This window comes from Melitaea cinxia, chromosome 11 (genome assembly GCF_905220565.1).
Source record: "Melitaea cinxia chromosome 11, ilMelCinx1.1, whole genome shotgun sequence".
Taxonomy (NCBI): Eukaryota; Metazoa; Arthropoda; class Insecta; order Lepidoptera; family Nymphalidae; genus Melitaea; species Melitaea cinxia.
Window position 1 is genome coordinate 8637330 of NC_059404.1, and position 13641 is coordinate 8650970.

The window sequence follows — 13641 nt, forward strand, 5'->3', positions numbered from 1 at the left end:
CATATCAAATTTACAATCTTTATTAAGTTTAAGTATTTCGTTGCTAACATTGACTATATTTATTTCAAGATCGAAATATTCGCGAAACTTTTGCTCAACAATAACAACAATTATTAATAAAATACCACGTTATAACATTAAAATATTCAATCTTGCAACTGAAAGAAACAAACAATGTGGGTCATGGCACATGTGTTGCACTGACCTTGAGATTGTTAAGGACAACTGGCTGTACTAGCGTCAGGGCTGCCGTGCAAAAAAAAGTGTAATCGTACGCAAACTACAAAAAAAAAAGTATGCCAAGAAAATTTTGAAATAAAAAGATCGTACAGCCTTTTAAGACTAAGTACTAATTTTATTATAAATTATCAAAATTCGTTTAGTTTTAGAAAATAAATGCAATAAAACTATTTGTTACACTCAAACAACATTTTCTATGGTCATTTTTTAATAAAAGAAGTTGTAGGCTTAAACTTCATATAATTTTCGTTTCTTCTTATTAATTGCTTAGGTAAGAAGGTATCATTGGATAAACGTGTATAGCACGGACGCGGAGTACGAAGAACTTCGTACAATGACTTTTTTGCCTACTGCCAGTGGTTCTCAAAATTTTATATAAAGTACGAAGCTTTAAAAAATCGGTAGAGTTTAGATTTTGGAATGTCTTAGAACTCGTTGCTTGCACACTACACTAAATCTACGCTGTCTGTCCGTGGATCGGTCTAGTCACAGAATAAAATATGTTTTGTTTAATCATAGAAAATAACTTATATATAAGTTATAAGTATATATACATATATATAAATTAAAGTTAGTGTATATATTACTATTTGTAAAATTTGGTGGCTATACTTTGTATATGCAAAAAAATCTTAGATCCGTTGCTGTGTGAAAAAAGACACCAATAAACACACATTCGCATTTAATATAAGTATTGTTAACTTTTGACTTAAATTAAAAATGAAAAAACGATGAATCTTGTGACTTAAATTTGGTAAAAAAAATAAAAGTAAAAAGGTTGACAAACTGTGAATACGGCTGTCACTACAACTGTGTGAGCGCAACGGCAATATGTTTATACGCGATCGACAAAGACCAAAGATGAGGGGTAAATGTACGAAATTCTTTGTGCTCCGCGTCCATGCTATATCATTGGATAAACTGTTTCTAAGTTTTGTTTTGATTAAATCAACTTCGCTGAATGCTCTTTCACAATCTGCACTGTAATGGGGAAAACATAACTTAAAGCAAATTGAGCCAGTGTTTTATAATTATAATTTTTTTTTATTTCAAAATGTATTTTTTTTTCAAGTCGCAATTATCACCGAAAGAGAAACTATAAGTTTCGTTAGAAAGCAAACAAATACAGCTTTTATATGGTTATTCAAAGAGTCTTCATTCAAGTAAAAGATTTGGGTACGCGGAGAATTCTCCTAAATTTATGCTTGCCGGTGAATTACGTTTCTTTAATTATAAAATGCTTCCAGGTAATAGGAATATAAAAATCGTAAATTTTGCTTATGATCTTGGTCTAGCGATCTAGCGATGAGTAAAAATGTAAAAAAACGAAAGAAATGGCTAATTAGCCATAAGTCCGCCCATTGTACTTCACTGTCTGTAACTATCTTTATGCTTTGTTTGTAATATATTTGTGGTGTACAATAAAGTATAAAATAAATAAATAAAAAAATCGTATGAGTACGATTAAAATCGTACATCTGGTAGCCCTGGGCTGTGCTAGCGTAAACAGGTTAAAGGGTTTTCCCCAGTCTCGCCGCGTACGCGACAAGCGACCAGCAACCGTTTCGCGCGGTCGTTTGAAGCCTTGTCTCTGTTCCGTTTATTTAGGTACTCATTTTCCTTGATGTCACACGCGTTTATTTGACAAATTTATTCATATGCAAGTCTCGTGCAGTTTTGTTCATTTTAATTAATTATTGTATTATCTCGAACGACTCTTGGAGTGAATTGTGCGATATTTAACGCTTGATTTTTATTGTGATAAGTATCTAGTTTAATAGTTATTAAGTGCTGTGTGGCTACGGCACTAAAGAATTTAGCCACCCCCTCTCTTCCCGTGGGTGTCGTAAGAGGCGACTAAGGGATAACAAGGTTCCACAACCACCTTGGAACTTAAGAAGCCGACCGATGGCGGGATAACCATCCAACTGCTGGCTTTGAAATACACAGGCCGAAGACGGGCAGCAGCGTCTTCGGTGCGATAAAGCCAGTACTGCGGTCACCAACCCGCCTGCCCAGCGTGGTGACTATGGGCAAAACACATGAGTTCACGTTATTTTTGGCGTAAACTTGTGTAGGCCTATGTCCAGCAGTGGACTGTATAGGCTGTAATGATGAATGATGAAGTGATATGTGCGAAATTAGACGCTGAAGTGTTAATAGTAACAATAGTTTTTATTTTATTTATAATGCCACGATATACAAAACGATGTGTACTCAACAGATATAAATACAGTTGATGAGTTAAAAAATAGAATTATTAGAGCTTTTATTAAATTAAAAAATGTGGCCGCCAATGGCGACATCATCTCAAAATTCATTAATAACATTATAAGAGGATATAATATGTGCATCAGTATTCATGGCGGACATATCGAAAATTAAAAAAATTAGTACTATTACCGTCCAAACAATCCAAGAGTAGTTCGCTGTGTAATCGCGCGTCATAACAAGTCAGTGAACCTATAGTTACATATGGTGGAATAAAATTTTATAATATTTGTCCTATTTAGTTTAAAAAAATCTTTTTTTTTAGATTTTGATGTAAGGACTTTTTTGATGGTTTTGATAAACTAGTATTACTGGTGGTATCAATTATCATTGTATTGTCATCCCCATTCTGTATATATATATATATATATATATATATATATATATATATAACAAAAATATTATTCATATTTTAAAAATATGTAATTCGCATTTAAATATTATTTCCAAAAACACGATTTGTTTGAGCGCCTATCAGTTTTTGAGAAGCAATTTCACTCAATCTTGTAATTTTATAATCTTGTAATTTGCATCAATTTTTAATTTACCGTAATTTATTGTTTTCTAATGTTTACGCGAATTTCACTCATTTAATGAAACAACTTTTTTCGGATTTTATCGCGGTTTATTATTATCTTTTGATTCCCGACGTTTCGGATACTTTACAGCAACCATGGTCACGGGGGGACTGAGGTGTCAGACGTCCCAACGTTACAAAGTTATTCGAAACTACCCGACATACATCAATATCTTATATAGTCCTATCTACGCAGAATGTGCTAATTGAGTCTTTAATCTGTGGTGAATTATGCTTGGTTTTTGATTTAATTATATTAATAATGGGGTCCCAAGCAGGTGGTAATTGCCAGCCATCTTCTCTATTGAAATTTGGATGTTTTTTAATTTCAATAGCCTCACGGATCATCCTTGGTTGGAATCGGTGTTCTTTTGCGAGGATCTGTGGTTTATCGAATCTAATATAATGGCTAGCTGTGTCTAGACTGTGTTCACAGATTGCGGACTTAGTATAGCGACGATGTTTTAAGTCAGCTATATGTTCTTTAACGCGAGTTTTGATCGATCGTTTTGTTTGTCCTATATAAGAGAGACCACAGTCACAATCAAGCTTGTATACTCCTGCATCTTGTAAGGGTATATGACACTTGACAGATGGTAAAAATTGACTTATCGTTTTTGGCGGCTTGAAAAAAGTTTTTATAGAAGCTCGCTTTAAGATGAAGCCAATCTTGTCAGTGACCCCTTTCATAAAAGGTAGCACAGCAGGTACTCGTTCGACGGTGGCTGGTTTCACACGTTCACTGCGATGAGGACGCGGTACCCGAAGCTTGTTGTCTCGCAGTACTTGCTTGACATGTTGAAGTTCGGTCTCCAGGTGTCGCTCATCGCAGACCCCTCGTGCTCTCTGAAACAAAGATTTACCCACGGTAGCTAACTGTGTTGGATGATGGTGTGATTCACCGTTTAAGTACCTATCCGGATGATGGTGTGATTCACCGTTTAAGTACCTATACGGATAGGTACTTAAACGGTGAATCACACCATCATCCAACACAGTTAGCTACCGTGGGTAAATCTTTGTTTCAGAGAGCACGAGGGGTCTGCGATGAGCGACACCTGGAGACCGAACTTCAACATGTCAAGCAAGTACTGCGAGACAACAAGCTTCGGGTACCGCGTCCTCATCGCAGTGAACGTGTGAAACCAGCCACCGTCGAACGAGTACCTGCTGTGCTACCTTTTATGAAAGGGGTCACTGACAAGATTGGCTTCATCTTAAAGCGAGCTTCTATAAAAATTTTTTTCAAGCCGCCAAAAACGATAAGTCAATTTTTACCATCTGTCAAGTGTCATATACCCTTACAAGATGCAGGAGTATACAAGCTTGATTGTGACTGTGGTCTCTCTTATATAGGACAAACAAAACGATCGATCAAAACTCGCGTTAAAGAACATATAGCTGACTTAAAACATCGTCGCTATACTAAGTCCGCAATCTGTGAACACAGTCTAGACACAGCTAGCCATTATATTAGATTCGATAAACCACAGATCCTCGCAAAAGAACACCGATTCCAACCAAGGATGATCCTTGAGGCTATTGAAATTAAAAAACATCCAAATTTCAATAGAGAAGATGGCTGGCAATTACCACCTGCTTAGGACCCCATTATTAATATAATTAAATCAAAAACCAAGCATAATTCACCACAGATTAAAGACTCAATTAGCACATTCTGCGTAGATAGGACTATATAAGATATTGATGTATGTCGGGTAGTTTCGAATAACTTTGTAACGTTGGGACGTCTGACACCTCAGTCCCCCCGTGACCATGGTTGCTGTAAAGTATCCGAAACGTCGGGAATCAAAAGATAATAATAAACCGCGATAAAATCCGAAAAAAGTTGTTTCATTACCGTAATTTTTTATTTTTATTTTATGCATTTCTTTTGTTACACATCGTGCGTTAATTCATTATTAAAAAAGACTTCATCCAAACCACTAGCAACTCATTTTAACTCTCTCTTCTACTAATCCTTCACGTATTACTAAAAATACCGAGTCGGTCACCCAGGTACTTCTATTTAAATAGCGTTGCATAGTATAGCGTAATAGCGTTGCAGAGTATACAATAAAAGAACAACAAAAACATCATAAACACGTAATTAGTTTTTTAATAACAGGCAACACGACATTCATAAAGATTAAGGTGAGGATAAACTAATATCAGTAATTGCATGGACATCTCGCGATTATAGCTATTCGTTAATTGTGTGGAGAGGAACAAAAGATTGCTTAGCAAAGAAACTGCTGATTACTCGGTTTTCTACTATTTTTATATAAATTATTATTTATATTAAATAAATAATTTTGTATTTGTTTCAGACAATTAAATCGTTGCAACGCGTATATGAAGATCCAATTGACATAGATCTTGTAGTTGGATTAATGTCTGAAATTCCCCTCGACGGCTCTCTCCTCGGACCTACTGCTACATGTTTGATCAGTGAGTATAGTTGATTCTATAATAATTTTCTATATGTGTCTATGTGTGTGTGCAGTTTGTTTGATTTAAAAATGGATACTCAGGTATAGATAGGTCAAGAAGATCGAATACATGAGGATACAACAGAACACACTCCACTTCTTGTACTATTTTGTGGTACCCTGTAGAAAAAATCTCATAAAGCATGGATAAATGCAGACCCTATTATCATACAGGGGTTATGAGAGTCTATGAGATTTGATAGATTATTATAACTCGGTATGAGAATTTGATTTGCATTTGTCCATGTTTTATGTGATTTTTTCCATAGGGTAGGATCTGTCTGGATTTTTCACTCGAATTGATGGGTCCTAGGAGGAGTAAGCGGAATTTAATTGTAGTAGAACAAACTCGATTCATACCTATTGTTTCTCCCGTGACATGACCATGGTTGATGTAAAGTATCCGAAACGATGAGCATTTAAAAACTTAATAAACCGTGATAAAAATCCGAAAAAATGATTTCATTATCGATTCATGCCTCTTTTGATTATTAGATGGTCAGTCCGGCTTTGCATAAAGTGGTGGTCAATAATGTGATCGGCTAATAAATATGTTTCTGCCTACAGGGGAGCAGCTGCATCGCACGCGGGTCGCCGACCGGTACTTCTACACGCACGCGCACGAGGCCGGCGCCTTCAGCAAGCGGCAGCTGGCCGAGCTGCGGCGCGCCTCGCTCGCCGCCCTTCTGTGTTCCAACACGCGCCTCGCCGCGCTGCAGCGGGACGTCTTCCGACCGCCCTCCGGCGAGTGAGTGATATAACACTTCTACACGCACGCGCACGAGGCCGGCGCCTTCAGCAAGCGGCAGCTGGCCGAGCTGCAGCTGAGGCCGGGGAGGAAGTTGCTTTCCGTATTCTTCCATATAAAGCTACCAGCCTACCACCTACCTTCAACGAAAGGATGATTGATTGACTGAGCATTGACTAAGACAGGCGAAATATTTTTTTACTATAACCTATACCAACATCACCTACAAGGTTTTTATTATCAAAAATCGGGACCAACCCTGCGAAGCACGGTGGATAAACTCACAAAGACACAAAACAAGACTAAGTATATACAAATACAAATAAATATTGACTTATTTCGACTGTCCTATCGATCCGTATTAAATCGGTAATAATGACATCCTTGAACCGAGATTCCCCCGTTTTCGTCAAAAACATTTAATTCACTGTTCAAGTAATTTATTTTTGTTCCAGCAACCCTATCGTATCTTGCGACGCGATTAAGAGAGTTAACCTCGAAGCCTGGCAGGACCCATCCGAACAACCTGACATCTTGACGCGAACCAACAAATGGATCAAAAACAAAGTGGGCACTAATTCAACCAAATAGACTGGCAGCCTATATTTTATATATTCATCATCAGAATTTTCTGTTAGATATATGTATAGTTGACCAAATCGGGTATAAGTTCCTACTAAATTTAAAGGCGTAAGAAATTCTATCTTGAGGCTTGAAAATACCTTCTTATGAAACGACTAATATTTTCGAATGTGTCTGAAGATCCACTATTTATGTATTTTGTTCTAGTAGCCAACTGGACGTACGACACTAACAGAAACTTCTAATGGCAAGGTCATATTATAGTCCATTTTGATGTCCTATTTGTCTGAAAATTTGTAGACTTATTATAAAATATTGACATTATTTAGACTTTAGGTATAAACATTTTTATTACATTAGACATTCTCATATAAAAAATACATAGAAAATGAGTATAGGATAATTATATATTAGTATTTATCCGTAGTTTTCCGTAGGTCTGCGGAGAGATTTAAGTGAAAGCAAACGTTAAAATTGTTTTTAATTATTTTTCGAAAGTATTGTTTAAAAAGAATTCAATTACTTATGAATGGTGCTTTTATAGAAATTTAATGACTGATACTTATTATATTAATTTTATTAGTCAAATGTATTAGATGATTGGACATTAATCGCAGCTTGAAATATAGTTTTGTTTTGTTTTATCTATAAATTTTGATTAACGATGTTGTGCGTACCGCAGATCTTAATTTACAAATCGAGTTTTTCAGTATTGTGGTTGTTTACATTTACAATCTACCTATTATGTCTAGAATAAAATTTTGACTTGCATAAAAATTGTAGATAGGTCAAACTAAAATCATGTCCGTTTCCTACGGACGCCATGTTGTGCAGAGGCTGTGATAACGTAAAATAAATCACTTATGACGTTAGTCCTATAAAGACGTGTTACAGTCCTTGAGACCTATATATTAAAAGATCAGGGACTTTAGTGTAAAATTAGGTCATTCGCGTAATCAGACGTTTCTTTTAACAAGTTCATAAGCGAACCATGATGCGCTTTTGCTATTTTATAGATCTGAAGTTAATATTATGGTAACCATTACGATGTTAACGGTCAGATTTCGCGGCGGCCATTTTAGACATTTCCGACATTGACGTCAGTTCGCATATCAAAACTTGTAACAGAAACGTCTGACTAAATGCGATCAGCTAAAACTCCACTGGGACTACTCAAATCGCTTGCATTTCAAAATACTAGAACTTAGGTTTAAGAAATTCCATTTTCACAGCTTGTGTTTATACAATGATACATAATTCATATATTCTTAAAAGTAATTGAATTATAATGCACAATTATAGTTTTTTTTTTGACATACCTAAATGTAGTTTTCTAAAAAAAGGTGACGTACTTACCGAAAACCGTTGTAAAATCCCTATACTTAATACTATGTAACAATAATAGCGAAACGAGATTTAATGGATATTAAAATTATATTTAATTTTTATTTTCTTTTAGCGGATTTTTTAATTTAAGCCACAATTTGAAAATATTTAGGAACTAATTTAGTATCAAAAAATATGTAACAAACGCTAGACGTTTCGAATATTTGCGCCATTCTACCAAAGACTTGATGACACCTATTAGCGAATAATTTTAATTTAGGTATTTCGATTGTAATACAATTGGACAATATAAGTCAACAGAGATATCATTTAAAAGATTAAAATATAGATTAACTCACTTAATTTGGTTATTAAATATTTTTATTAAATTGGTTTTTGCATTTGGCAGCCATGTTATAAAACGATTATGTATTCGCTAAAATAAATTGTTTTTTGTGAATACTTATTTTCCTATCAACTATATTATTAATGCTTATTTTCGTTTATAGAATATATTTTTAATATGGAATATTATACAAATATTATATGTAAAATTATTAAAAGCTCTATATATGTTGTCATACAATAAATGTAATAAATCTACCGACGCTCTTTACTATTTGTCAAGAGATAAGTTTTGCTTTTCTAGGTCACATTTTGGCTTGCCATTTAAAATAGTATTTCTTTTTGATTAGTGTATATACCTTTGTATCGAATTTAATTCCATAATATTTACTTTTTTAGTTTATTAAAGTTATTTATTAACATTATATGGTTTTTATTAAATTGAACCTTTTAAAGCAGTGGTGCTTAACGACCGTAACCGGTGGTCCGGTAGTCAGTGTCCGCAAAAATGGGTCGCAAAGTGAGTAAGTCTTACTACGCTTATTTGTTCCATTCGGTTTTGTTCATTGTTTTTGTTTCTTTATTTATATCTAAAATTAAAAAGCGCAGGCAAATATAGTTTTTTATATACCTATATATGGAATTTTTAACAGTTATATAAAATAATACTCCCCAAGTTGTTGGTGGTCCGTGGCAAAATAGACATTTTGTCGAATCATCACTAAAATTCTTGAGAATCTCTATTTAGAAGAATAATAATAATGACGAATCTTTGAAAGTCTTTAACTTACCCTTTAGTTGAAAGTCTTGATCGACGATTATGAGTGCCTCAACGAAGATCATCTTGAAGCACAACCTAAAAAGAACCATCTATAAGCGAAATATATATCGCTACCAAGGGCGTGGGGTCTAGGTCTATGAAATAGTGACACCAGTGGAGTGTGTGATATACAAAGAAAGTACAATAACCTGTCACAATTGCTAAACGCCTTATAAAAATCCGCTTGGAAGAGATATAAATGGAAAGCAAATATATTCTCTCACACTTTCAGTTTTACTTTCGAAAGAGTACGAGTAAGTACTCAGAGAACCATCATTAATTAAAGTATTTATTTCATAGACAGTCAAATAATATTTGCAATGGTTCTTCCACATAAGACTTTTATTTTTTCATAGAATTTCTGCAAAATTACTTTGTAACTGTAATGTGTTTTGCCTATTCACATGACATTAATTGCGAAATCATCTGTCTTGATTTTTCAATAATAAATGTAGGTACTACACTAAAAGCTTGAGATATAGGATTCCAAATAAATATTTCTTGCTACACATATTTTTATGTCAATATACGTCTCTTAAAATAGGACACTATTTTCTATTATACGTCTTTTTTCTTCAAGGTGAACCATTTCAACAAATAATGAGTTTTATTGTTGACACAAGTATAATGTAGCGCGTCTTTTACCGAACACTAGTGATAATAAGTAGGTCAGAGTATACTGATGAAAGGTTCCACATAAGTGAAATATGTACTCGTATCACTATAGTGAGCTGTGTGGTTACGGCAGTAAAAATATAGCCACCCCTCTCTTCCCGTGGGTGTCGTATGAGGTAAATAAGGCATAACGCAGTTCCACTACGATCTTGGAAGTTGAAAAGCTTATCGATGGCGGGACTACCATCCAACTACTGGCTTTGAAATAAACAGACCGAAGACGGGTGGCAACGTCTTCGGTGCGACAAAGCCAGCCTTGCGGTCACCAACCCGCCTGCCCAGCGTGGTGACTATGAGAAAACATGAATTACGACATTTTTGGCTCGAACTTGTAGAGGCCTATGTCCAACAGCGGACTGCGATAGGCTAAAGTCACAAGACTCATCGTCAATTGTTAAGAAATATTATATTATTAATACATTACAATAATTATGTACATATTTGTACGAAATATCGTCCTTTAAACTATCTTTTTTAACATCCCATTCTATATTGTAATTTGATAATGAACACGAAAAAATATGTGAAATGGCGCAAAATCGAAATAGTTTTTAAAATAATCTACGTGTTCCAATTTCAAAATAATTAAAAAGTTGAAAAAAAGAGAAAAGTTTGTATGTAACAGTATTTATGGCCAGACTAGTTATATAACATAATAAACTAAGTATGTTGTACGGTGGTGTTCATTCTTTCTTTTTTTTTAATGTGGAGAAAATCCTCGTGGATACCCCTTCGGCGCAGGGGCACCGGAAAGGTTATGTCAGACTTTTACTGACCAAAAACCACCACACGATAGAGTGATGAGGAATGAATTGTTAGCATTGTTCGTGAATAGTGTGAGCGGTGTCCTTATACGAGCATTGCAATCTCTTTATAGGGATTTTAGTGCTTGTGTGAGGATAAACGTGGCATACACTGAATGGTTTAATATCGAAAAAGGTGTTAGACAGGGATGTTTAGCGTCACCGTGGCTGTTTAACCTGTTCATGGAAATTTGTTTGGCAGATTTAAAAGAGAAAGAGAGAAAAGAAAAAAAAGAAAGTGGCCTGAGAATGAATGACTTACTCGTCAAATGTCTTCTCTATGCTGATGACCAAGTATTACTTGCGTCTTCGGCCGAGGAGTTGCAGGAGGTGGTAACTGTTACGAGTGGAGCTTTTGTAAGAAAGGAAATGAAGATGAATGTAAAGAAGACGAAAGTGATGGTGTTTGAAAGAGATGAGGCAGTGACAGACTGCAATATCATGATTGGAGATGAACAAATTGAACAGGTGAAAGAGTTTGTGTATCTGGGTTCAAAGTTTAAAATAGATGGAAAGTGTGAGAGTGATATTGAAAGAAGAGTAAATGCAGGAAACAGGGTGAATGGGGCTTTGCACTCCTTTATGAGCAGTCGGAGGGTGTCTAACAAGGCTCGTTTGGCTGTGCATGAGGGGGTGTTGGTTCCGACACTCATGTACGGAAGTCAAAGTTGGGTATGGCAGAAGAAACATAAAAACAGAATAAATGCAGTTGAGATGAGAGCGTTAAGAAGTATGATAGGAGTGGTCTCTGCCTACGGGGAAGAGGCATGATTATATGTATGTAAGTATGTAAAACCACCACGTGTGAGTACGCAAATCGCCACCTCGCCCCGGCAAAATTCGGCCATCCTGCAGCAAGCGTGACCGACAAGCGTTCTATGTTTTTTTCGTCGATTTAACCAGTCTGTAACATAAAAAAAAAAACCGGCCAAGTGCAAGTCGGACTCGCGCTCCGAGGGTTTCGTACAAACAAAATTATTAAAAAGATTTTTCTTATATGATGTGACCAAAAATTTATTCAACATCGTACATAATATGTAGTCGGAGGCATGAAATTAAAGAATAAGTCGTCAAATCATTTACTCTTTGTTTATGTCCCCGGCATGCATAAAATACCGTATTGATATTTTTTAAGTGTTATAGTATGTGTGATATTATTTCGATTTATTTCGCTGCCTTTTTGAAATTATTGAATTTTTATATTTTTTCCAGTGTTTTCAGTTGATTTTCAATTAGTTGTTCTTCACGCAGGCGGAGTATGTTTTTAACCGACTTCATACATATGTAATAATAAATATTTATGTAATTTTTACTAGTGATAATTTTGGCGTGAAATGCTACTGAAAAATCATTGCACAACAATTTGATCACACCCTCCCGTATCCCACTTCGTATCATCAAAGAGATCGAATATTCGTTTATACGAAAGTTAAAAGTCTGTGCTGAATGTTTTTTTTTATATATAACTAGGTCAGCAAACAAGCGTACGGCTCACCTGATGGCAAGCGATTACTGTAGCTTATAGACGTCTGCAAGAGATAGTAAATAATGACTACAATATCTGCCACAATTCCTTGAATTGAATTTGAATGTTACAATAATAACAGATAGCTCCATAATGTTCGGTTGGTCGGGCAGGAATGAATCTCGCGACAATTAGCTCTCGTGCTTACAATCAAATCAAAGATGGGAAAACAATTTGGGATTTACTCCTAAACTACAACATTCAAATTAATGAAGTAAATGTGGTTCTTTTCCCCATAGATATATTATTATACAGTGACGATTCAAAAGTGATTTCAAAGCCTAAAATTTGAATAACGTAAATTTGTGATTTTGGTAAATAAAAATTCATTTTAGTATCTAATTAATAAACATGATTTCACTGTAAATTTAGTTAAAACTAAATTAGATATTACCTTTTTTATTGATATGATATGATAATGAGATTGTATCTATGTTTATCTTACAAATAGAGCCATTCCGGGCAACTATGATCTGGGAGCTCGAGGAATATTTTTATTAAGATAGGCTAGCAATGATAATGATAATCAACAATGTTATTTCGTTTATCACTGAAGAGATTATTTGATGATGATTATGAAAATGTCATTATTCGAGTATTGATATGACTATATATATACTTAATGTGAAATACTAACATAGATATATTATACTTTATTGTACAGCACTAAGGAAAAATTTACATTAAATAAAAAATTTAAATATAGTTATACAATTAAATTGTTACTAACAAAATTGAGGCTATTATTACTTCATATAAATAAAATAATATTTGACCATGTTTATTTTAACACGTATTTACTATTTATGTTTTACTAATGAATGATATTTACAAAAAGAAAAAATGCAAACAAAGTACACGAAACATATATTAATTCCAATGCAAATCGAAAATGTTAGGTTCAAGATTAACAGCAATCTGTCTGATACCAGCCCTATATCTGTTTGAGGATGTAGTCTGACACCCTAGAAATATCTAAACATTTTGAAATCGGTTTAGCTGTCTCGTATCTAGATAATCTAGACTCCAGATTAGCGATTATAAACAAACATATGATTCCCGGTTCGATATTATTATGTTGTAATTATAATACTGCTTTGTATGTTGTGACTATTATCTGTAAGATAAACACTAAAGTTGTAATTTATGAGTCTGATAAATTCGCAAATGTGGAACTTGATACGATAAACACAATATATTAAGAAGTTAGTCTCTGTCTGCCCTAGAATTAAATTTG

The 13641-nt window shown here is 34.6% G+C and overlaps 1 protein-coding gene across 1 annotated transcript in view; it reads left to right on the top strand.

Annotated features, from left to right (window-relative positions):
* LOC123658098 (peroxidase-like) overlaps window positions 1-9003 on the top strand; it is a 30778-nt gene extending 21775 nt beyond the window's left edge. The window contains exons 11-13 of the mRNA XM_045593567.1: window positions 5419-5539; window positions 6148-6328; window positions 6784-9003. Coding sequence (XP_045449523.1) covers window positions 5419-5539; window positions 6148-6328; window positions 6784-6919 — 438 coding nt within the window. The 3' untranslated portion in view covers window positions 6920-9003. The remainder of the gene's footprint in view (window positions 1-5418; window positions 5540-6147; window positions 6329-6783) is intronic.
* The last annotated feature ends 4638 nt before the right edge of the window (window positions 9004-13641 follow it).